Here is a 27,777-nt window from a genome sequence, read left to right as displayed (position 1 = left end):
CCATTTGCAATGTTTTTGAAGCACCTGCTGTGCAAATTTCTTGGATTTTAACCTGTTTGGAATACCTTTTGACATTAATAAAATGTTTTACTGGCTTTCTATGCAAGAGGAAGCAAGAGAGAAAAAATATGATGTCATTTATCAAAAGCCTGTGTCAAAAACAGGGTCGGTTGATAATTTTTTTTTTTTTTTTTTGAAAGATCCAATATTAAAGTTAAGGTCGGGGCTAAAAAACAGGGTCGGTTGGGTTACCTGAAACACGGATCTTTTTTTTCTCGGCCCAAGGAGAGTTGTTCAAATAATGTGAATACACACAACCCCCATCCAATTACGGTTATTTTTGGAAAACAAATAGTGTGTTTTGTCAAATTCAGCTGATTTTTTAATCTTCTGGAAAAAAGTGTACATTTTATGAGGGGGGATAATCCCGAGCTTAAAAACACCCGATCCTGGAGTCCCGATAAAGGTCCTATCCCCCCTCTTTTATGGTCATGTCTAAGAATTACTGTTTAATCTTCATTTGTCAAGAATACTTCAATAAGATACCCCCATTTCTACCGTCATACATGTATATGGACAGATCATATGTTATCCTATGTCATTTGAAATTGTGACGCCAAAATGCATTCCCCCCCCCCCCCCTTCTTCATAACGACCATCTTGACCATCTTAAATGAAAAAGTTGAGATGTAAAACTATGCTTGATACACGCGTGTCACTCAAACGACTTTAAAGTAGTCTCCCTGATCAATTACTTACACCAAAGTCAAAGGATAATTCAAGTTTTAAATCAGAGATTTTTCTTGCCCTTTAACATTTATTGTCACAACAACAGCTTTCTTTTCTAAACTATCTTTACATGGAGAGGAGACGTCAAAAGAGTTCTTCAAACACGTGAGTCGAAAAGTGATAAATAACTCCTGTATGTGACATTTAGTGGAAGCCATTCAACATATCATTTTGTCAAACAATTCAATCAACACCTTTATTAATTAGTCCTTTGTTGTCGATAGCTGTAAATTGCAATCAGCTGATAATTGATTTTCTGTCAAAATCTTAATGAGGTCATTCAAGGTGAATTCCGAGTATTGTCTGATAAGTTAAAGTCCGAGAAACTCGAAAAAAAAGTAAATAAACAAGAAGGAGGAAAATAAATCTTTCTATATATTTCTTTCGCCAAATTCTTTAGCAAATGACGAATTTTTATCGCCACAAGTATTATTTTTTTGCTAATTGGGAAAATGGCGACCGCCAGCGAAAACCCTGTGTGAGGACACCCTATCAAGCTTGCGCTCGTGTTGTGTTCAAACATTTTTAGTATGCTGAAAAATACCAACAATAGAAAAATAAACAAATAATCGATATTGTAAAATATCATTGATTGAAGAGCCAACGATTTACATACATGTATATACATAAATATATCAACCATAAAATACAACTAATTTAATTTACAACACAACTGTTGGAAAAAACCTTTATGTCTATCATGTATATAACTTATCTCATTCTAGTCCATTCAACTGACAGAATCCATGCGCGTAGCTACGTTTACGTCAAAACGCCCGGGCGTACACTTGAATTTGGTAAAACAAAATGTTTTCATCAAGATATTATTAGAAGAATTGGTTAACAGTACATCAACCTTCTAAGTCTTTCTTCAATTGCTTCTAATTTCGAATAAAAATGACAAAATTATATATTTTTTCATTTTCTGTCAAAGTCTAAATCTTTTGCGATTTCTATACTCGCTTTCCTTTTTTAAAGCAATTCCTTATGTACTTAGATTTGAAATGTGGTTTGCTTTTTTTTTAAAATTATAACTGTGTAGATGTAGGTTCAGTATGTGGTTAAAGTTTTAAGATATCAATAACTTTGCCAAATCATGTATGGTTTTACGATAGCTGGACAAAAACTGTTTATGGTCAAAACAGTATCAGGCGCATCATGATGAAATCATTTATGATGAATTTTTCCGTAATTTAATGATTCTGTAGATATAGGAAGATGTGGTGTGAGTGCCGATGAGACAACTTTCCATCCGAATAACAATTTAAAAAAGAATCATTATAGGTCAATGTACGGCCTTCAACACAGAGCCTTGGCTCACACCGAACAACAAGCTATAAAGGGCCCCAAAATTACTACTAGTGTAAAACTATTCAAATGGGAAAACCATCGGTCTAAAAGTAATTACATTCTGAGGTTAAAATTTGGTACATATAAATTATTTGTAAAACCGTGGTCAAAGTTAATGAAACTTCCTTGGAAGAAAACGCGTATACACATGTAGCGCAAGAATAAATTTCCATCCTGGTAAAAAATGTATCTATGATGTCGAGTTAATTCACATGATAACGTTATACTTTGAAACCTCCATATTTTGTCATGAAACTTGTGCAGAAATTAAATGAAAAAAATTATTTGTTTAAATCCTGTAATGGACTGATAAATGAATAAACTTTTCGCGGGGAGAAATTTCAGATGAGAACCAGGGTTCTATTTACACATTTTAATACTGCACCTGAACAACTCAGAAAATTAATCATTTCATGTGCATTTACGATTCTAAATAAACAATGAATAGATTAAACATAAAAAATAACCATTTTGAAAGAATGTTGTTATTGATATGAGTTTTCAATGACAGGAATGGTATGTACTTTTTAAAAAAGCTCCCGAAGGCTTAGCACCCGCTCATCTAGACAACTACCAACTGGTTCATTGGCCTGAATACAATAGGGCCTTTAGTCCCTGACCGAGGTTCGGGCGTACACTTGAAAATGACCTAGCTACGCCACTGGAATCAGTGTAAATTTCATGAATTCTTTAATGTCATGTACATGTATAATCATGGACTATTCTTTTATATAGCAATATCTGTTAGCCATTTAGAGGTCTTTTGCATTTAAAGTTCAGTTTAAGTGGGCTTATTTTGTGATAACGAAGTCAATTTCTAGATCATAGTTTACATTTTCTTTATATTTTGCTGTGTCAAAATAACCTCAATATCAAGGACAATATATAGACCCAAAAAATTTGATCTCCTCCACTAATTGAAGTAGAATATTTAATGAAGGTGTTTCCACAACTTAGAATATGTTTATATATGTATAGAAATGATGTTGAGCCTGTTTTATAAATTGAAAAGGTTACATTTTACTCCTTATTTCAAAATCTAAGCTTGAACCTCTGTGGTCTTACAAAGTTGCTCCCTGCTGGGAATCTGGTTGTAACATGTACAACAATCAAAGATCAACCCACACTAAACTGAATGTAATTGAAAGACATCTAGAGGTTGATATCAGAGGCGAATTTAGGGGGGGGGGGGCTGCTTTTTGGGAAAAAATTTGGCTGCTTATATAGGGAATCACTGAATCATGACTTGAGCAAGCCCCCCCTCTTAGGTCAGTCAGTGGGCCCCCACTTAAGAAAATTTCTGGATCCGCCACTGGATATACAGTATCTAACAGAAGATGAAATAGGGAACAATATGGTGAATTTTAGAGATTTATATTATTTCATGTACAAGTGTACATGCATTTGAAATATATCAGATATATTGTTCGATATTTTTTAGTTCTAAGTTCCAAGGTGTCCTAGCTTCCATTTTAGAAATCGGATTTAAATGCTAGTCTATCAGAGGGATTTTTCCTTTTAATTGGTTGTAGATATGGAATCTTATCTCACCATGAAGTCAGATTTGAAAATGATTTTGGGAATGAAGATGTTGTAAAGACTGAATGTCAGTTTTAGTCTTATATACAAACATGTATGTACTTTATAATTTTAGTCTTGCATGTATATAATTATGTGTACAATACATATATCACTGATTCAGTGGCAATGGTAAATAGACACTGACAAGTCTTAGATCTATAATATTTTATTGTTATGAATGTTTTGTCCATTGACTAAAACTAGGTGGAGGTTTGTGTGTTCTTATTTCCAACAGAGGTACACTCAACATATATGATTATCAATATGTGCATTAAGCAAATTGACAGTTTCTAGCTATATATATATAGATACGGAATGATTATACAACAAGAAAGTTTTAACCTGTGTATATATACTTAAAATATGTTAAAAAAAATCATGTCTTTTTCAGGACTTCCAAATCCAACCATGTAGTATGGAATGTTGTTGAGATATGGTTTTGGTCAATGGCTGTTAATGAAGGACCTGTAGTACAAAGTATATCACTGGATTTAGCTCTTTGTCTAAGTGTATTATTAAAGTACTTTGCTTTGAGCTCAGTTCATTGTTATGCAATTCATTCTTTGTGAAATAAAGATTTGACAGAAAACTCTCATGTACAAGGATTTGTCAAAGTAGTACCACCTCTATTTACAATGTAAGTATTAGGGAGATAAAAGCATTCAATTTTGATTTGAACCAAACATATTATAAAAAAAAAAAGAACAAATTAACCCAAGAATGCTACTCCCACTACTAGCAATATGATTCTAGGTTGTTTTAATACATCTGTAGACTGTACTGTCTACTTATGACTCGGTCCTGAGTGTAAATGGTCCTTCAACTATGTGGGGAAAAAATTATAAGGCCTATCTAGGCTTATCAATTTCTAAAACTATATTTCATTGTACATATTTGAAATTTTTATACAACCACAGAAATTTTTGCAGTTGAAATACATGTAGGTATCCTGTCGTCGTCTTCCCAAGACGGATGGTTTCCAGATAATAACTTCAGTATAAGTAAAAAGGAAGCCATTAAATTATAACATAATATTTATAATCATAAAAGGAAGCTTGGGATTGTTTTGGGGCGGTTATATATATATAGTCCCTAAGGTTTATGAATAAGGGTTCCAAAGGTGCCCAATACACACATTAATCTTGTGTCAGTACAAAAAGTTGTGTATAAGTATTTCAATTGTTCTGAAACTGTACCATAATATTTAATACCATAAGTAGAAGTTTGGGGTCTATTTTGTGGGTTATGGGGCAAACAGTAGAGGAATTGAGGGCCCAAAATAAACATTTTTGTAGATTCAAGACAATAAATTGGAGTTATCTTTCTTTGTCCAGAACGGTTGTTGAATTAATATTACCTAAAACCATTGCTTTATGAAATCTTCTTTGAAAATTGGAGTTATCTTTCTCTGTCCAGAATAGAAGTTGAATCGACTTAAAATAATGCTATATATACAATATACAATGCAAAATTCACTTTACTACCAACTGATAAATTTAAGCAGTCTTTAATAGCCATTCAGTGATTACAAGCACTTTGATTATCATTCTAGGGTTATCCCCTTTCACAAATGGAAAAATTTCTCAAGTTTGTCTCAACTAAATCTAGTGAAATGTGTATACAATGCTTATTACCGGTACCTCTAAACTCGGTTTAAGTTCAATTTTTAGCAGCTTCACTTTTACAGTTCTTGATTTATGTACCTTTATAACGTTATATGCTAGCGGCGGCATCATCACCATGACTGTATGACATTTACACTTTAATACTTTATGATGTATTAAAATGAGTAGTTGAATAATTACTGTTGCAAACTCCATTAAAAATTTGATTTGAGATCATTTTTATACAACCGCAAAAATTGAAAACTTTTTGGTTGTACATTGGTATCACGTTGGCATCATCGTCTTCATCCAAAGACATTCGGTTTTCGCACTCTAACTTCAGTAAAAGTAAAATAGAAATATATGAAATTTAGACACAAGATTTATGACCATGAAAGGAAGGGTGGGATTGATTTGGGGTATTTTGGTCTCAACAGTTTAGGAATAAGGGGCCAAATTAGCATTGTTCTTGGTTTTTGCTCTATAACTTAAGTATTGGTAAACAGAAGGTCTATGGCCACATAAGGAGGGTTGGGATAGATTTTGGTAATTTTAATTCCAACAGTGTAGGATTTAGGGGCAAAAAACAGGCACCAAATAAGCATTTTTCTTGGTTTTTGAACAATAACTTTAGTATAAGTTAATAGAAATCTATAAAGGTTTATGACCACAAAAGGAAGGTTTGGATTAATTTTGGAGTTTTGGTCCCAAGGAATAAGGGGCCAAAATTAAACTTTGTTTGATTTCATCAAAAAAATGAATTACGGTATTGTGCTTCTTTGATATGCCAAATCTAACCATGTCCAAATTCTTAATTTTAGGTCCTGTTTTCTAATTGGTCTACATTAAAGTCCAAAGGGTCCAAAATTAAAATAAGCTTGATTTTAATAAAAATTGAATTCTTGGGGTTCTTTGATATGGTGAGTCTTAACATGTACTTCGATTTTTGATTATGGGCCCAGTTTTCAAGTTGGTCCAAATCGGGGTCAAAAATTATTATATTAAGTATTGTGCAATAGCAAGAAATTTTCAATTGGGCAGTATTCTGCAATAGCAAGAAATCTTCAATTGCACAGTATTGTTCAATAGCAAGAAATGTTCAATTGCACAGTATTGCACACTAGCAAGAAATCTCCAATTGCACAGTATTGTGCAATATCAAGAAATTTTTAATTGCACAGTATTGCACAATAGCAAGAAATATCTAATTGCACAATATTGCCCAATAGCAAGAAATTTTCAATTGCACAGTATTGCCAATAGCCAGAAATATTCAATTGCACAGGATTGTCCCGTTTTCAAATTGGTCTACATTAAGATCCAAAGGGCCAAAAATTGAACTTTGTTTCATTTCAACAAAAATTGAATTCTTAGGATCCAAACGCATTGATCTCAGCAATTTCTTCACTGTCGTTCCCTCAATAACTGCATTAAACAGTTTCTAATCATTATTCATTCAAAACCATTTTATTATACCAATGTCTCACACACAACATATTATAGTATACTGTTGTCTATCAGTCCATCATCCACACTTCAGACAACAACTAGAAAACACTTCCCCCTACTCTCAAGAAACTTTGTTGAAATGTTTATATCTATTGACATTAGCTCCACATCGATTTTATAAATTTTAGAATTTTCATTTCCATGTTATGAAGAGAGATTTTATCCTTAAAAAAGAGAGAATTTTCCAATTTTGAACAATAACACAAAAATGCATCCATCACCTTTAATTAAACTTTGGGGAATTGTTCACACTATTGACCTAAGGTCCCTTTTGATTGTAATAAATTTCAGATTATACATTTCTGTGTTATGAATTTTTATATATGCTAAAAAAAAATAAGGGATTATATAGTTTTTGGACACCTATAAGTGCAAGAGTTTCTGGCTACATTGAAAACCCATTGCAGGCCTTCAGCTGTTGTCTACTCTATGGTTGGGTTGTTGTCACTTTGACACTTTCCTTATTTCCCATCTTAATTATTCACATAAACACTTCCACATCATTTTATAAAACTTGGGTGAATTGTCTATGTCTGTTGACTTCAGCTACATTCCAAAATTTAAAACAAGATTAACAACTACAGGTCCCCAAATAGCCTTCAACAATGACAAAAGCTCATACAGCACAGTCAGCTATAAAAGACCTTAAAATGACAAATATAAAACAAATGAAATGAGAAAACAAATAGACTAATAATTGTACAAAACAAAATAGTTCAACCTTTATGCAAGCTTTAAAGGAATCAAGACATATCATACGCTTAGAGTGCAGCTATTTATTAACAAACTCCATATTCAAACACTCAAACAACTAATTCATAGAGAGGGGTGGAAGTTGAAGCCCCCTTTTTTATCAGTCAATGCATTTGAATGAAGACATGTACACATCAACTCAATTTGTTAATACACATTTCCAGTCTAGCTTTCAATACATTTGTAACGACCTTTAACCCCACTGACAATTTGCGTCTGTGTCCATACTTGTTTTATTATAAAAATAAAAAAAGCTTCTGAATGTTTGATTTGTATGTGTGTTGTCATATTAAAATTTGCAAGGCCCTAGAAAGGTAAGTATTTTCTAAAGTATATTTTTAACATACACAAATGTACTATTTATTAGCAGGTGTATGAAATACAGGGCCGTAACTACCTATGAGGCAAGGGAGGCAACTTGCCCTGAATTTTCTACACCAAAAATTTTTTTTTTGAAGTAATAAAATGAAATATTAACAATATGTACACGAAGAACTTGAATTTGTATTATAAACTACACATGTTTACAGTTTTAACAGTGTTATAATGATACATGATATATTTGTCATTTTCCGTAGTTGTTTTATTTTTTTTTTTCGTGTGGCCATCCATCTGTTATTCAGTATTTCCTATGTCGTACGAGACCATATGAAACTTTGCTTTCGACAATTTTAAATAAAACTTAACTAAATAAATCACATTTATTTAGGGGCTCAATTAAGCAGAGGAAGTTCCCTTTGTATTGTGAATCTTTTATGATATTGGAAATTCGTCACCGACTAAATCAGCTGTTGGATAATTCTTTTAACGTGTACGTCTCCCGATTGTACGAGAACATTATGGTCAATGCCTTAGTTGTTAAACACTCCCATTCGTTGTAGTTCTATACATGTCTGTTCAGCTTTCAACAATAATGAACTTCAAGGTCAATGATCGTCAATATCTTGCGTTCTATTATCTTGCTTTCAATTATATGTTTTTTTTTAAACTTACCAGTTTGATTTCTAACAAAAATATCTTTAAATAAAGATAAAAATTGTTTGCAAAACAAATTGCTTCCAGGTTCAAGCATTACTGATGACTCTTAAAGTATGGAAATCGAAGGAAAACGGGTCATTTTCAGCCATTATATTGAGAGAGAAAAATCGGTGGTCACAATGTATTTAATGTTAATAATTAAAGTTCGAAGTACGGCCTTCAAGACGGAGCCTTGGCTCACCCCGAACAACAATCTCAGTTTGTTTTTGTATAAAAATTGCTTCCAGGTCCTAGCAATACTGATGAGTCTTTTAGTAAGGAAATCGAAGGAAAACGGGTCATCTTTAGTCATTTTACTGAGGACAAAAAATCGGGAGCCCCAAACCCCTGCCTCCCCTGAATTCGAACCCTAGTTACGGCCCTGAAATATATAAAGAATAAATGTGAAATTGAGTTTGTATTTTATTAATAGAAAAAAAAACATTCTATTTTAAAAGATAAAAACATGTAAGAACTTTTGGATTATTCACACATTTGTGTTAAAGAGTATTTCTTCTTATTGAACAAAATAAATTTCACGTGGAGTCATTATGAAAATATTTCAGTTCGTATGTGCTGTCCTTGGTCTTTTCTTTTTTTTAGAATTAAGTTTAGAATCTTACTTGCCTCATATCTAAACTAGCATCTAGAAATTGACAATGAGGATTGGTTAAAAACAAAACTTTACAACAAAAGAGATAATATCAGCTTTCCAATTGTGGTAGAGGGTTAATGCTCACAAGAAAGCTATTAAACCAAGAGTTCCAAATGGTGAAGTTGAAATAAACCCTTCATAAATTTTACGGATGCCATCACGAGTTGGTTGACCGTATCACAAATGATATTGGATATGTTCTGTTTACCCTTCCGGTGCACCCGATATCACCCCTAGTTTTTGGTAGGGTTCGTGTTGCTTATTCTTTAGTTTTCTATGTTGTGTCATGTGTTCTGTTGTTTGTCTGTTTGCCTTTTTCATTTTTAGCCAGGTGTTGTCAGTTTATTTTCACTGTCACTCTGGTATCTTTCGTCCCTCTTTTACTACATTCTTTCTTACAAATTGTTTAGAAATAATACCCAAATATGATAATTTTCAGAAAACGGAGACAAATTCATTTTCAGAATTTATTTTCACATTGAAATTCGTTCAAGGCTTATATTACTGGACAAGAACGACTTTAATGAGAAATAAAATCTTACTAAATATTTACCTTGCTAAATCCATTATATCTATTTCTATGTCTTACCCTATAACAAATAAGTCTGTGCTTTGTGCATGGTATCTTAGTATTTTCAAAGTGGCTTGGTTTATCTCCATTTCTATATTTAAAAAAATGAAAATATATTGCACAGATATTTTATTTCTAAGTAGAAATTACAATTTTATAATATTTTTTTTTCAATAATTAAAATTGAAACAATAATTATTTTAAAAAGTTAACTATTCCATATTTTCTTTAAAAGGGGAGGCGCCCAACCTCAAATTTTTCATTGTCTTGACTTCACTTCCATGGCATCTTCTTCTTCTTCTTCTTCTGGAAGTCCACCCTATCTGCAGGGTCAACGCATTTAAAAATTTTGTTTATTTTTAAAATTGCGTTATTTAAAATTCTATCTACTGGTTAAAATTTAAAATAATATTAACAGAGTTAGAATAGGATAGAACTAAAAATTAGTTAAAACAGGAACTTGTATGTACACTATACATTTAAAATTATAAAATGGATAAAAGTAATCTTATCAGTTATTTAAATTCTCTTAGCAAAGGAGAGTATGCAATCTTTCTTTTATTCATCCATTGATTTCATTGATCGCCATCTTGGATGTGCACACCAATATTTATAAATTTATAATGATCTTTATTAATTTACCTGCTTTCTGTAAATCGTTTTTAAGTAATAAAATACACTTGTTATATATTATTATTTAATAATCAATGTTTAAAAGTCACCAACATGTATTAATATTAAAATTTGAAGTGTTATTCGGTCATTACAAGTGTTATTCGGATAATAACAGTGTTATTCGGTCATTCGTGTTACCCCTCTTCAATCACACCAATTAGACCAATTCACTTGTGATTGCCTCGCATACTGTATTGTATCCCCACAGGCACTTGCAATGTCCCCCTATATACCTTAATAAATAGACAAGTGCATGTGAGTTTCTCCCTGTATAAAGTCAAGGACGTATCTATAATACTAAAATTACGAGGTCCAATTTGTCAGCCGTCATCGGATAAAAACGACAAATCAAAGAATTCAACTTTACATATTGCTAATATAGGACAATGGTGTAGATTAAAAATTACACCACTCCAGACCCTTTTGTTTTCCACATAATTAATATTGTCAGTAATTAACAAGTTCCGGGTCGAATCCGATACCGATATCAAAAGTATATTTACCTATTACCTATTACCTTATCTGTACGTTCCGCATTTACAGGCGCACCACCAAACGGTGTATTTAGGAGTTTGCTATATACACGGGTCATAATCAAAGGGTTAACACTACTAAATTCAATCATTGTTGTAGTATTTTAATCAGCAAGACTTTCTTAGATAACAATACGAATACTAAAAATCTGGACTTAAAATAAAGCGTATAGGTACAGTTTTCAATTTATTAGCGGGCATCAAAGAATTCAACTTTATCCATAATTAATATAGGACAATGCTGTTGATTAAAAAATACTCCATTCCAGGACCTTTTGTTTTCCAAATAATTAATGTTACCAATAATTGACAAGTTCCAGGTCGACGGGTTCAAACAGAAAGATTTGAAAGCAGAGAAAACTGTGTATCTTATAATCGGCATGACTTTATAATCAGATGACAATACCAATACTAAAATAAGGCTTATGCATAGTTATATACTTTAATTCTGTCACGGACCCGCGATATCGCGGGTGTGTTCTAGTATTAGTTATACGTCCTTGATAAAGCGAATCCGAAATTACACCGTTTGTTGGTGCGCCGGACAGAGGCGGAATTTACAGATTAGATAACAGGTAAGGAACAGGTGCTCGCCCTTGTTTCAAAATGTTGAACTTCCGCTTTAAGGAAAACGCATGAAAATAGACATTATCCATACTTTAAAGCTTCTTTAAGTTCTTATTTAGTGCTAAGATTGTTAACACATGGATGTGGAAACTTCCCCAAGTAAGACTATTCATTAAATTTTCTGTCTTTATTCCGAGTATTCGGAGTATAATGAACGAAAACAAATTTGTTTTGGTTCGGCATATTGACAAACATTTGAACATACCAGGGTGTTTGAAATTACAGAGAGATTATAGTGTCAAGTTAACACTTCTTAAGACTAAAGACTAAGGGGGTCTCGTTGGGGGGTTCTGATCCCGGATCCCGCTTACTTTTTTGTAGATTCCCGTATCCCGCTTACACTATGTACGTAAGCAGAATCTTTTTTTTGTAATTTCCCATGTCCCGCAAGACTTCATTTCCTGTTTTCACGACACAATAATATGACTTGTCACGCTTACAAAAAATCGGCAATCCCGCGTCACGCTTAGACCCCAATGAGACCCACATACAATGACAGTTTCACCGAATATACAAACAAACATCACTAACCTTTTACATTTTTTCTGCGCCTGTCTTCCGTACGTAACATAACTTAATATAAACTCATCTTTTTTCAAACTTCAAATGTTTATCAGGTCAGGAATAACCACCAATTGGTGGATTATACCTCAAAAGACGTATAGTTCCTATATAAGGCACCAATTAAGGTATCATGTAGTCATGTGTTCTCAATAGTAATCAGTTCTCGATAGCAATCAGTTTTCGATAGCAATGCATGTGGTTAAAATAAAAGAAGTTCGCAAAATCGCACATGTTTTCTATTTGTGGACATTTCAAAGACAGAATAAAAACTTGCTTCAAGCAAGCATTAGTTTTAACACTTCAAGTTTTCAGACATTTTACAACACTGAACAGTAAAAATAATACTTTCCGATTTTAACCTACTTTTCCTTATTCCCAAAACAACCCCAACTTCATCGCCTCGGTTCATAAATAGTACATTTTCAAATGTAAACAAAACTTAGCTCGAAAAGAAGGTCAAGTCCACATACATAATACACAATTGTAAAACATGGTGTGACGTCGCTATGGAAAAAAAGCTATGGAATGCAGTTTGGGTCATATCTTATGAACTATAAAATTTAATTCAATTCAATTATTGGAAAAGTAATGCCCATAAATATTGTTACTGTGACAGTAAAATATTAATAATAGCTGTGACAACATCTTATGACATATAAGAATTGGTTCAATAATTTAAAATCCTCTAAAACTAATATCAAATGCATATTTTTGTCCTTGAGTGATAATTGCTAGGATATCGGTTAAAGATGCCTTAATTGATCGATAAGGCTGAAGTTCATAAAAAAAAAAAAAAAAATGTTTTCTAGAGACAAATGATAGTTAATTGATACTTTTCTTCAATTTGCATAATTTTAAATCTTCTATTAATATCAAACATGCTTACGTTACTATACTTTTCACAACTATCGAGAACTGATGACCTACAAATGTATTGCACACAATGTCAAAATTGAGCACAACAACAGATTTTTTTCTTGATTTATGCAAGAGAAAATTGTAAGGATAATACATGTAGGAACTGAATAAAAGTATCTACTAAATTAAAAACAATCAGCTTAAACCAAATTTATTTGAAGAATTGGCCCTGCGGAGCAAAAGTTTGTTACACTATCGAGAACAGATAACACCAGGATATATTGGTTTAGACCAATTGACGTATATTGCATGAATTTTTGTAATAAAAGGCTAGTGTGAAGAATTAGGAGCATCATTTTGCAACTTGCAACCTATTTTATGACCAGTGTTGAGTCCTCCTAAAGTTTCAGTTTTGTCAAAGCCTGCTTCATGTCTTGAGAATGCATGTGTACAAGCATTCTTTTGTTGAAACATCTGTACTATTGACCATAATTGACTTTTAATAATGAAAGTCAAGTATTAACAAAGAGCTCCATCCACCTGTGGAGTTGTACTCATAATCTCATGACTGCAGACAGTATTGATGTCCGTTGACAGGTGATTAGTGCCAATAGTGGTTAATTTGCCAATCAAGAATTGACAAGATAATAACAGAAGAAACTGCAAATACAATTATTGATTTAATGCATTATGTTACATGTATCTCACTATACTAAACTAGAAATTTTTGACATGTTTTCATACCATAATATGGTTTTAAGAAAACAATGCTTCATTTTGGTTGAATAATTTGATTTGAAAAACAAAGAATTATACATCAATTGGTTTATACCATTATATGTCAATTGGTGGATTAAATGTCAATTGAGGTATAATCCACCAATTGGTGGTTATGAATCCTGACCTGTTTATGTCTTTATCCTAATCATGCTAATCCTGATTATAAGGTCAATATTTTGATACAACTGTTGTGCTGGATTTTTTCACCCTAGCGGTCCCTGGTACTTAAAATTACTCCGTTAGTATTTCTACACAATACACATTGGTTAATTTGTTAGGCACAGGATCAGGGGTTATCAGGGCTAAACGAATCTTTAAATGGCCCTGAACTCTTTACTTATTCTCCAATTATATCTGCTGTTCTTTTGTATGTCTCCTTACTTTCTGGTGCTAATAGGGTTTGAAGATCTATTTTGATGTTTTGAATCTCCAGCTGTCTTTCCATTTCTTCTCTTTCCTGGTGGATTAGATTATTTAGTACATTGTAGGTAGTGTTCAGTATTTTATGTTTCTCTATATTCACCTTTATGTCAGGAAAACAACAGGTTAACAGTCAGGAACTTCATTTCTGGTCAAAATAAACAATAATTTATAAGATGTCCCCCTTCAGTATAATTCTGTGCTCCCGTAAATATGTGTACGAAAAAGCATACATGATCCTACATCAATAAACTGTAAATGAACAGGTGATGAAAGAAAATTAAATCTGGCAGCACAATCTTTATACACAAGTATGGTCTGCAAAGAAATTAAAAAAAACATTCATGGAGACTTAAATGAGAAATAAACAACATTATTTGTTTGTCCATGTACATTACAGGAAGTGGTGGAAGTACACCAGTACAAGATGAAGATGGAAGAGCTACTCCTGTGATGGATGAGATGGAAGGTGGAGGTACCCCAACACAGGATGAAGGAGGGTGTACACCAGTACAGGATGAGGGAGGCTGTACACCAGTACAGGATGAGGGAGGCTTTACCCCAGTACAGGATGAAGGCAGATTAACCCCAGTACAAGACGAACCACCAACATATGATATGAGAGCTTCACCACAAGTAATTACATTATTAAAAGGACAAATCAAGCAAAATAAAAATACAGGTCATTTCTCACAAAAAAATGTTTGAATAAGGTATGAATAAAGGATTGAGAGCAAAAACTAATCCCAATATACCTATTTGAAAGGTAGATCACATGACCATGAAGACTGGCTCCTTATCTTAAACCTTAACATTATTACCACTGATATAAAATATCACTTAAAATTGAGAATGGAAATGTGGAATGTGTCAAAGAGACAACAACCCAACCATAGAAGAACAGACAACACTTGATCCTTACTTAAACCATAACCCAATTACACCCAGAGTAGATTTCATGGCTGGTTCCTTATCTTAAACTTTAACATTATTACCACTGATATAGAATATCACTTGACTTGATCCTTACATAAACCATAACCCAATTACACCCAGAGTAGATTTCATGAAATGTTGTTTACTTCAAATAATTACAAGATTACACCCAGAATAGATTTCATGATGTGTTGTTTACTTAAAACTATAACAAGATTACAATCAGAACAATAAAAACATTCAATTAATTAGTGACATAAAATAAAAAAGCATGAATGAAAGAAGAAAATGAAAGTTTTCAGACAATTCAAGGGTCTGATATTTTTAAAGATTTATAACTTATTAAAAAAATATTTACTCATTTCCATTATAGTGGACCAAAGAATTTTTTTCCAGTAAAATTTTTATTCAGCATGTTTATTGTATTCTATATAGGAAAGATGCTAGTATTGATTTTGGTGAATTCATTTTTATTTATGGGCTACAGCATTTTTGGGATGCAGGCAAAACCAACAGTTTAAATTTTGCACTAATTACATATTTTTGAAAGGCTTGTTTGCAGACTTTGACCAAACTATGAAATTATATATTCATGAAAATGTAAGATCCTCTCAATCCACGAAGATTGGAATTCATGAAAGAAGAGGAATCCATATTATATCATTTATTTCAGGATGCAGAAATGGAAAGTGATAATGAAACAGACAGAGGTGGAGGAGGAATTCTGGGTAATAATGATGATGAATATGTAAGTGATGGCGGAGAAGTTGAACGTGAAGAAGTAGAGCCTCAGTCACCAAATAGTGGTCCAGCATCACCTGACCAGAGTCCACCCAGATCACCTGATGTCAGTATGTCTCCAATGGGTAGTCCAAGAAGTCCACCACGGTCTCCTGGTAGTCCTATCATGGATGAAAATGGACCCCAGTCCCCACTAGGCAGTCCAGCAGGTAGTGGTAGCCCACGCTCTATGAGAAGTGGAAGTGCACCTGCTTCACCAGTAGGAAGCCCAAGATCAGTTCATAGTGAAAGTCAAAAGTCACGTTCAAGAAGTGGCAGTAGGTCAGGCTCTCCAGTAAGAAGTAGATCTGGGTCTCCAGTGAGAAGTAGGTCAGGTTCACCTGTCAGAAGTAGATCTGGGTCCCCTAGAAGTAGGTCAAGATCACCAGCTAGAAGTAGGTCAGCATCACCTGCAAAAAGTAGGTCAGGATCTCCTAGAAGTAGATCAGGATCACCAGCAAGAAGTCGTTCAGGATCTCCAGTAAGAAGCAGGTCAGGATCTCCTAGAAGTAGGTCAGCTTCACCAGCAAGAAGTAGATCAGGATCTCCAAGAAGTAGGTCAAGATCACCAGCAAGAAGCAGGTCAGGGTCACCTGTCAGAAGTAGATCAGGATCCCCAGCCAGAAGTAGATCAGGATCAAGGAATAGGAGTAGATCTGGGTCACCAGCAAGAAGCAGATCAGCATCTCCAGCGGGAAGTGGACGAGGATCAGACAGTGAAGATGAGGTTAAAACAAAGAAAAAGAAAGGTATTTAAATCTTATTTCTTATTAAGTTATAAAGTCAGATTTTTAAATGAAATTACAGAGTGGTTGAAATAGTTTGAATTAAGAATTGGATGTGTTCCCTTTGTTGATGCTGACTCTATGTTATTACACAAGATTTTAAGATGGAACAGGTTTCTGAACTGATGGGATATTTTGAAACCTATGTTGTGTTTTATGTGAAAAGTAAATACCACTGCTATCATATACTACCAACTCTTGACAAGTAAATACCACTGCTATCATATACTATCAACTTTTGACAAGTAAATACCACTGCTATCATATACTACCAACTTTTGACAGGTAAATACCACTGCTATCATATACTACCAACTTTTAACATGTAAATACCACTGCTATCATATACTACCAAGTTTTGACATGTAAATACCACTGCTACATGTATCATATACTACCAACTTTTGACATATAAATACCACTGCTATCATATACATTTTACTACCAACTTTTGACATGTAAATTGCCAATTGATTGAAAAAGTGAGTTCACAAATGCTACTTAATTCTAAATTCTAAAATATCAAGTTTAGGCATTTGTTATCATGGTGATATTATTAAAGTGTTTTAATAGTAAGTTATGCTTTTGTAAGTAGATCAATAAACTTTGGTGCAAGCTGCTGATAGGGAAAAAAATCCATACTTATTTCAAATACTATTTTAACAATTAAGTTATTGACAACTGCCATGATTAACAAAGCAATTCAACTCAATGTACATGTATGTGTTTTGATTGGAACATTGCACATGTATTTATTCCAATGAAGAATGAACACTTGTTTGATAAGAATATAAATGTTTACATACATTTTTGTTACGATGAAAAGTTTTGGTTTAAATACAAATTATTTATGATTATTTTGTTTAACAGGTAGTGATGATGAAGATGAAAGTGACAAAGAGTAAGTATTAAGCTGTCAACATTTCCTCCTACAAGTATTACTTACTAAGTATAAATGTACTTATTAATGCATGAAATATATAAAATTGAGAATGGAAATGGAGAATGTGTCAAAGAGACAACCCTACCAAATAGCAGATGACAACAGAAATTATTCACATTTACAAATATATAATTATTTACATATAAAATGCAAACTTATTCACTTATACAAATGTATACTTATTCACTTATACACATGGACATATACAAATGTATACTTATTCCCTTATACACATAGACTTATACTATAAGTTATCTACATTCATATCCGTAGATATGGGTATTTTAACACCCTGAAGTACCCCAGTACACCATGAGGCGTAGCCGAAGGGTGTACAGGGTACTGAAGGGTGTTAAAATACCCATATCTACAGATATTAACGTAGATAACGAATTTATCCCCGGTCTTAGTCCGATTCGGGCGAGTTTTATGGAAATTTTGGTACAAAGTGTAACGTGAAAACAACGTTTTTTTCATTATCTAAAAAAGTTTTATTGAAATTTGGAAATTTTACATATTTATTACGGGGTGTAGGGTACTACCTTTTGTAGAACCCTACAGGTAGTCAAATATAAGACGTTTTTAATACAGAGACAGAGAAATCGGATTGAGTTGAATTTGGCGCTCAATGTTGTGAGAGTTACGTCATAGATGGTGTGACTTCAACGTGGGTCATTTGCATAGCTAGGTCAGTAGTCCCATTCCTTGAAAATGTGGCAGTCAAGTGATGCATTTGATGAAATGAGTGTACAAATGATCGGCATAATAGGACAAAATCGTTAATGAATTAAATATTTAATTACAAACATCATGGATAATCTACAGAATTCAATATTTCACAAGGAGCAATCATGGAACTAAGGAAAACTTGCGTGAAGTTCCGCGGGATAATGGTTAGCAACGTCCGGGGATATGGGTTAGCAACACCCAGGGGCTATGGGTTTTGTAACGACGTGCGTTAACCAATCAAAATCCCAAATATATACTAAGCCGGGGATAAAAATGTATACTTATTCACTTATACAAATGTATGCACATTTACATATACAAATGTATACTTTCACTACAGTACACACAGAGAGGATGTAATCTCATACTCCCAACACTGATTCTGGTGTAACACAGTGTCACACTGTGAAACACTGATTTCCCCTCCCAAAAAACACCAAGTAATTACTCCCATCTGGGAGGGTTTAATGACCTGTTGATTGCAGGTAAAAGTAATAAAAATCAACAAGGCATGACTGCATGGTTTAACAGTGACATATAATTAAATGTCAACTATTCTCTCACTTCTTCCTATTTCAATCATTTCCTATTTAGTTTTATTTCTGAAAGCTATAAAAAAGGTTAATGAAATGATTTTTAAAAGTTATATCCAAAAAGTATTTTTAGATTGGCAAATTATTTACATTCTTTCATAATCTCATAATTAAGAATGGCAACTTCATATTTACAAAAGTTGTATTTATAATTAGTTTAAACATGTAGATATTAATATAAAATAAAATAATGTAGATAAATTTCATACATCTTCATTTATTATTTAAATTTATAAAAAAAAAAATTGAATAAATTCAATTAAAATATATTTCTTTATTTTCTATTAATTATACTCAACTTACAGGTGATGTTTTGTTTGTTTTAATTATGTTTCTTAGGTATGTAAAACCAACACTGTCAGAACAAATGCTGAATATGTTTTTAATAAATAAAGTTGTGCAGGATTCTTTAATAAAATCAGATTATAATCATGATAACATACCTCTGATTAAATTTTACAAATCTCACATTTTTCATCATTTATGTGACTGTCATTTAATGACAGGAAACACTAGAAATGTTTATTGTAGTCATCAACTCCTTGCACACTTCAAAGGTAAACATAGCAATAAAAATCATGGTGTTGGGAGAAACGACACCAAGGTAATAAACAATTAAGGAGTTTTAGGGAGGAATTACTCCAAGTTTCTCCCAATTTCGTCCCAAGATTTGGAGAGTGTTGCTGGAGTTTCCTGGTGTGACACCAAGTTTTTACACAGTGTAGGGAGTATGAGATTACATCCTCTCTGTGTGTACTGTATACTGTATCAAAATGTTTATGAGGCTGTAACAAATAAAGATATTACTCTGAAGAGTTCAATTTCAGTGGAACTCATCTAACCTACAAGTATGTTGACCCTAGATGTCATTGTGTTGTTTATGTTGATAGGTTTCTGTATCAAATCAAATCAAAGTTTTATTTATTGTTGATACATAGTAAACAAAGTAACACAAGCTTTAGTGAGCTTTTTAAAATCAACATTATAATAAATTACACACAAGCAAATAACATTCCTGGTCTGTATTAGATTGGAAAAATTAAGTTTCCTGTCTTATGTGGTTTGGCAGCTCATTTCATAACTGCTCAGCACTGAAACGAAATGATTTTAATCCATATTTTGTAGTTTTAACTCTGGGTATGTCAGCTGTATCCTTAGATCTAAAGTTACAACGTTGAGTTTTGATATTTATTAGGTCATGAAGATAACTGTGACTTTTGTTTACAATTTTAAATGTTTCAATTCCAATGGTTCTAAGTCTGTGAGTTTTTAAAGATGGAAGTTTAGAAGTTAAAAGTAAATTTTCATAGCTGCTTATATAGTCTTCATATATGAAGCAGAGACCTCTTTCCTGTATTTCTTTCAATTTTTTTGTGTTTATTTTACACTACAGAAATGCCAAATTACTGGACAATAATTAAAATTTGAAAGAGTGAAAGAGTAGTAAGCTGTTAAGACGTCCCAACCTCTTTAGTTATTTGCCAATACATTTAAGAATGTTTAGTTGTTTAGAAGTTTTTTTACAAATTTGTGAGATATGTTTATCAAAATTTAGTTCAAAATCTATCGTTACACCAAGGAGTTTAACATCTTCATCACATGAAATTTTATTGACTTCTAAATTAAAAGTTAAATTATAATTTTTTGGCTTTTTCCCAATAGCAATTGCTTGGAACTTATCCGGATTTGCTTTCATTAAATTTTGTGAAAACCATTTTATCATTTTTTCACTGTCATTTTCAAGTGTTTTTACTAAATTATCTACATTATTGTCACAGTAAGACAGTTTATTATCATCTGCATAATTTTAAATTGTACTGTCTTGTACACACTAGAAAATATCATTAATAAAGACATTAAACAACACTGGACCAAGAATCGACCCTTGGGGCCCCCTCCCCCCCTTATCAGTATTTCACAGTCACTGTAAGTGTTGCCAATCTTAAAACGTTGCCTTCTATTTTCAAGGTAACTTTTTAATAATTTTAATGAGCTTTCAGAGACACTATAAGCCTCTTATTTTAATAAAATTAAATCGTGGGGCAAACAGTTGAAATCCTTTTATTCATGCTTGGACAGTTTATAATAAATGAAGCATAAGTAATATCATATATTAACATTTGCTGAATAACATGGCTATAATGTTTATTTTTTCTTTAACATCTTCAGAAATGCATTTATTCACTGTACATGCTGTATGTCCTTCATAAATTGGTTTATAAAAACAACATATCAACTGCTTCTTGTGTGACCAAAAGCATTTGGGATCCCAAATTAAAATTAAGTTCAATGAAAACACAACTATATACAATTTCAGTCTATAATGTTATGATAACTATTTTACAGATCAGAAGTTGGTGAATTGATTGCAAACATTTTTGGCTCCAGTGATGAAGAAGAAGAATTTGAAGTAAATTAATAGTTTGGTGTCACAATATCTCAGTAGCATGGGTTCGAATCCTGGCGAGGGAAGAACAAAAAATTTGCGAAAGCAAATTTACAGATCTAACATTGTTGGGTTGATGTTTAGACGAGTTGTATATACAGAATGTACACAGCCATATATCAACATCACTGCTGGTGATCCGATTGATAAATCTGTTGTAGAGTTGTCACTCGTTTAGACGTTCTTATAAATATGATTATTTCTGTGACTGTATCTTACATTAATTTGTAGGATCCTTTACTAAAGATAATTTAGCTGATCTGTAAAAATAACATCTTCATGCCTTATATATCATGTACTGCAGTACAACGCTAGATTAAAACTGACGTGGAAAAGTAACACCCGGCCAACAAAAGCTTCATTTTTATGAAGCTCAGGTGGTCGTGTGGTCTATTCGCCGGTTACAGTGCAGGCGATTTGGTGTCACAATATCTCAGTAGCATGGGTTTGAATCCCGATGATGGAAGAACTAAAAATTTGCGAAAGCAAATTAACAGATCTAACATTGTTGGGTTGATGTTTAGACGACCATATATATATATACATATAAATGAATAGTGTCTAGAAAATCAACCTAGAGATGTTAGTGTAGATCTGATAATATATATATATATAAACGTTAGGACTGCATGAATTTATAATTATCTCAAAGGTAATTTTGTTCCTTGCCATTCTGTGTGGTCCCTTTATCATTATTTGGAGTACATTCGGTGTAAGATGACATTCACCCTTTTTCTTTTTCATCTTTTTTAACTGACAATACATTAGATGTTTGCACTTTCATGGTGGGGATCAAATATATAGATGTTATCAGCTTATAAATTTTACCTTGAATATTTTATTTGATAAAAATTGTTACCTTGAGAAGAAGGTACAAAAGTTCTAATTAAAATAGTACAAAGACAAGAGATTACCCATCAGTCAAAAAATGTAATCAAACTGATACATGTGATAGTATTTTTAGCAGCTTTCAACATTTAACAAAAAATGTTACAAAAATCATTTGAAATTTACTTAACCATCTTTTTAATAAAATTCAGGTTTGGCAGATTTTTAAGGACAGTTCAAAAAAAACTATTTATTAAAAGAATTCTTTGAATTTCAGGGTTTTGATGAAGATGACATTGAGGCAGCAAATAAAAAGAAAGAGAAGAAAAAGTCAACAGGTTTGTCTTGTCTATTTCTTACTTATTTTAAAATGTCAAATGAATATGTTCACAGTAAATGTTAATCCTACAGTAGGTTGTACTTATCTACTTTTTTATAATTTTTCAAAATTTATTTTGCTGTCTATGTTATACCATATTATTGCTATTTTACGCAATTTTCCTTTGATTTTTCTGACTTATAATTTCCTTTCTCTGCACAGTAGAGTGATATGAAAAAACAATTGCTAGAAACTAAGGGTGCACGTGCCTGTTGTCAAAGAAATTAACAAGACTGTCATAGGTAAAATAGTGATAAACAGATTATCATTTGTCATCTCAACTCCATTGTTTTTCTCATTTTCACGATATTGACTATTGGCTCAAGTGAGAAAATCAATGTTGTTGAGATGATCAACGATAATCTATAAATATCAGTATATAGAAGATTTGGATTGTGGGTGCTCATTCATTCATTCATGTCTTTATTTCCTCATAATTGGTATAAAATGAATACATGCAATTAAATAAATATCAGACAACAAAAAGAATAAACGAAATAGGAACAGAACAAAAACAGTTTTTATACGACCGGTCGTATATTGGTATGACGTTGGCGTAGTCGTATTCGAACTATAACTTTAGTTTAAGTAAATAGAAATCTATGAAATTTAAACACAAGGTTTATGACCACAAAACAAAGGTTGGGATTGATTTTGGGAGTAATGGTCCCAACAGTTTAGGAATTAGGGGCCAAAAAAGGGCCCAAATAAGCAATTTTCTTGGTTTTTGCACAATAACTTTAGTATAGGTGAATAGAAATCTATGAAATTTAAACACAAGGTTAATGAACACAAAAGGAAGGTTGGGATTGATTTTGGGAGTTTTGGTCCCAACAGTTTAGGAATTAGGGGCCTAAAAGGGGCCCAAAGAAGCATTTTTCTTGGTTTTCACACCATAACTTTAGTATAAGTAAATAGAAATCTAAAATAAATAAATCTAAAGTAAATAGGAATTAAGGGCCCAAAGGGTCCAAAATTAAACTTTGTTTGATTTCATCAAAAATTGAATAATTGGGGTTCTTTGATATGCCGAATCTAACCGTGTATGTAGATTCTTAATTTTTGGTCCCGTTTTCAAATTGATCTACATTTAGGTCTAAAGGGTCCAAAATTAAACTTAGTTTGATTTTAACAAAAATTGAATTCTTGGTTTTCTTTGATATGCTGAATCTAAACATGTACTTAGATTTTTGATTATGGGCCCAATTTTGAAGTTGGTCCAAATTGGGGTCCAGCTTTGTTTGATTTCAACAAAAATTGAATTCTTGGGGTTCTTTGATATGCTGAATCTAAACATGTACTTAGATTTTATATTATGGGCCCAGTTTTCAAGTTGGTCCAAATCGGGTCCAAAATTAAACTTTGTTTGATTTCAACAAAAATTGAATCCTTGGGGTTCTTTGATATGCTGAATCTAAACATGTATTAAGATTTTTGCTTATGGGGCCAGTTTTCAAGTTGGTCCAAATCGTGGTCCAAAATTAAACTTTGTTTGATTTCAACAAAAATTGAATATATGGGGTTCTTTGATATATGCTGAATCTAACCATGTATTTAGATTTTTGATATTTGGGCCCGTTATCAAATTGGTCCACATTGAGGTCTAAAGGGTCCAAAATTGAACTTTATTTAATTTCATCAAAAATTGAATTCTTGGGGTTCTTTGATATGCTGAATCTAACCATGTATTTAGATTTTGGATATTGGACCATAATAGGTAAATGTCCAATTTAGATTTTTTAAGTTTTTGGGATACGATTGCTTTCAAGCAATCTGTAGACTTATACCAGTGGCTCAGGACAATAACCTCACGTCAACCGTTTTATTCTAAACATTAAGGACCATCTCAGATTTTTATGATTGTCTTGGTTTAAAAGGTAAAAACAAACAAAGGGGTTGAACTTAGACAACTTTCCTATAAGGCCATAGTTATTATATTTTTAGTTTTACGAAATTTTCTTACAAAACCAATGGGTAGGAGGACGAGAAAAAAAAAATCGAGATTTTCTTTTTTTTTTTATTTCGTTTTACGGACACCTATAAAGAAAAGAATGGGTAGGAGGAAGAAAAAAAACTTCCAAACAAAAGACCTTCCAAAAACAAACTGCAGAACTTCACAAATGACGACATGCGCTTGTGATGTGAGCCTGTGACCATGGATTGATTTAATACTCTTTGATATGTCCGTATGTATGTGCTTTATCTGGAATTAAAACAAATTTTAATTCAAGTATAAATACTTTTTTTAATTTTTTTAATTTTTTTAACAATTCATGTACAACAGACATGACAATGACAGTTCAATGTTCAATTTTTGGACTTTTTAACTTTTTTGGCATTCCTGGTCGCAGGTTTCATTCCTCTGCCAATGCATCCTTCACATATGGGCCGCACAATACTGAAGTCTTCCTTGAGCTGAACTATTTCAGGATTGTTTGCAATGTCTTCAAAGTCCCTGCAAAAAAAGCAAACATCATTGAAAACCTGTGTGATACCTATTTAAAATAAAAGATGAAAACAATCTCAGAAATTGTTTCATTCATGCCAGTGATTCAATCATATCATACCACTTTTTCTGCCTTGTACATTTTTAATATATTTATATATATAAATATATATATATAATAAGGAATTTTGTTTTAAATTGAAAAATACATTTTAGATTACAAAATTGTTTGAGACTCCAATCATGTTTGTGTATGATGGTTTTGATTCCCTCCTCTAGGAGACAATTCAAATGATATCCTGGGGCAAAGTTGGACTATCCTAAGTAACTAAGATTCAGTCAGAGTGGACTGTTTGCTATTGGCTACTAATTTTTTTTCACATATAACAAAAAAATCTCAGATAGAAACTACTACAAAATCACAGCTATAAATATTGTTTTCATGCATTTCACCAACACACAAATGTTGCATACTTTCATATTTAAAAATGGCTTTTCATCTTGATGAAATTCCAATTTAAAACTACATACCTGCATAATAATTCACCTCCATCAGACTTTCACAGGACAAGGATTCCCTGACAATGACTTTGTCTTGATACACACCCCTTGGAAACAGGACACTCAAAATCAAAACCAACTATACAGAACCACTGCGCCATGGTGGCCAAAAACATTCAAGTCCTTTCTAACATCGATTGCTAAGCGTAAATTCCTATTCTTTCAAGCGCTGTACAGAGTCGCAAATTGGTCTACATTGAGGTCTAAAGAGTCCAAAATTTAACTTTATTTAATTTCATCAAAAATTGAATTCTTGGGGTTCTTTGATATGCTAAATCTAACCATGTATTTAGATTTTGGATATTGGACCATAATAGGTAAATGTCCAATTTAGATTTTTTAAGTTTTTGGGATATGATTGCTTTCAAGCAATCTGTAGACTTATACCAGTGGCTCAGGACAATGCCCTCACGTCAACCGTTTTATTCTAAACATTAAGGACCATCTCAGATTCTTATGATTGTCTTGGTTTAAAAGGTAAAAACAAACAAAGGGGTTGAACTGAAACAACTTTCCTATAAGGCCATAGTTATTATATTTTTAGTTTTACGAAATTTTCTTACAAAACCAATGGGTAGGAGGACGAGAAAAAAAAAATCCAAGATTTTCTTTTTTTTTTTTTATTTCGTTTTACGGACACCTGTGAAGAAAAGAATGGGTAGGAGGAAGAAAAAAAACTTCCAAACAAAAGACCTTCCAAAAACAAACTGCAGTTTTTACACATATAACAAAAAAATCTCAGATAGAAACTACTACAAAATCACAGCTATAAATATTGTTTTCATGCATTTCACCAACACACAAATGTTGCATACTTTCATATTTAAAAATGGCTTTTCATCTTGATGAAATTCCAATTTAAAACTACATACCTGCATAATAATTCACCTCCATCAGACTTTCACAGGACAAGGATTCCCTGACAATGACTTTGTCTTGATACACACCCCTTGGAAACAGGACACTCAAAATCAAAACCAACTATACAGAACCACTGCCCCATGGTGGCCAAAAACATTCAAGTCCTTTCTAACATCGATTGCTAAGCATAAATTCCTATTTCAAGCGCTGTACAGAGTCAGTTCGAAAAAGTTAGGGTCAGCGGATTCGTAAAACTAAAAATGAAATAACTATGACCTAATGTTCTTTTCAAAATCTTCATGTTTGATATTTCCCTTTGCTTATATGCATGTTTTTAACAGCACAGAAAATCAGAATCAAGCAGTATTTATATTTAGTGTTTTTATAAATTTAGAAACACGTCAGAGGGAATTCCCCAGTTGTGATAAAAATGCTAGAGTTCTCTGAATTCCGATAAATCTATTTCTGTCATATAAGAACTGAAGTGGAGTTTTACTTATATGTCACCGTTATTAAACTGATATTTGATATTGTACTTCCATAAAAAATAGAGAACCATTTAGGTTTAATATACGTTCTTACTACAGGGTTTGTTTAGGTAATTATGCACATGTATATAGTTTTCTTGACTTCAAGGGGTACCAGCTTAAATGGTTGCTCTGGATTCCCCACTCGATTGATTAACTCATGGGATCCTTTCTATTTATGTCTGCTATTGAGGGTTATTGTTGTTACATAATTTTAAATCATATGCATCATTTAAATTAAAATAAATTAGTCCACATCGTTAAGGTTTATTAACCCCTTCAGGCGAAATGGATCTTCCATATTATCGTTTCAAGTTGTCTCCCTTCCGGAAGTCACTTCTGTGAATTCTGAAATAAGACATTAGGTTCAGAAAAAATAACATGTTCTGTCGATAAACCTCGTATTATATTAAAAACAATCACAATTTTAGAGGAATGTGTACGGAAAGGAGTCATGATCACTGACCCACAGGAAATTAAATATTTAAAGAGATAGGAATGGGGTTCCTCCTAGAATTAACGTAGGAAAATAGGTGATTAGATACGAAGTGAAATACTTCTCTCACTCTGAGTCTCAGTGACTGCTGTGGAAAGTAAACTTGGAATTGATAGTACAAAAATAAAACACAACAGGCCTAAGTACATTGTTCATACACTTTTAACCGGGATTGGCTATT

At 32.6% G+C, this 27,777-nt stretch overlaps 1 protein-coding gene and 1 long non-coding RNA gene across 3 annotated transcripts in view; one reads left to right on the top strand and one right to left on the bottom strand.

Annotated features, from left to right (window-relative positions):
• The first annotated feature begins 11,631 nt into the window (after positions 1 to 11,631).
• The window catches only part of LOC143067132 (uncharacterized), a 41,771-nt gene continuing 25,625 nt past the window's right edge, over positions 11,632 to 27,777 (top strand). For both annotated transcript variants that reach the window (XM_076240188.1, XM_076240187.1), the window contains exons 1-6: positions 11,632 to 11,763; positions 14,687 to 14,922; positions 15,896 to 16,751; positions 17,658 to 17,688; positions 21,399 to 21,462; positions 22,604 to 22,664. In XM_076240188.1, coding sequence (XP_076096303.1) covers positions 11,742 to 11,763; positions 14,687 to 14,922; positions 15,896 to 16,751; positions 17,658 to 17,688; positions 21,399 to 21,462; positions 22,604 to 22,664 — 1,270 coding nt within the window. In that variant the 5' untranslated portion in view covers positions 11,632 to 11,741. The remainder of the gene's footprint in view (positions 11,764 to 14,686; positions 14,923 to 15,895; positions 16,752 to 17,657; positions 17,689 to 21,398; positions 21,463 to 22,603; positions 22,665 to 27,777) is intronic.
• LOC143067137 (uncharacterized) lies at positions 25,066 to 26,744 on the bottom strand. Its single transcript, XR_012975855.1, has 2 exons — positions 25,683 to 26,744; positions 25,066 to 25,160 (listed from the first exon to the last, which is right to left on the bottom strand). It is a non-coding gene; the product is annotated as an uncharacterized LOC143067137 (long non-coding RNA).

This window comes from Mytilus galloprovincialis, chromosome 3 (genome assembly GCF_965363235.1).
Source record: "Mytilus galloprovincialis chromosome 3, xbMytGall1.hap1.1, whole genome shotgun sequence".
In the NCBI taxonomy this organism is placed as follows: domain Eukaryota; kingdom Metazoa; phylum Mollusca; class Bivalvia; order Mytilida; family Mytilidae; genus Mytilus; species Mytilus galloprovincialis.
The sequence above is the reverse complement of the archived record's forward strand: the minus strand, read 5'-3'. Positions and strand labels throughout refer to the sequence as shown.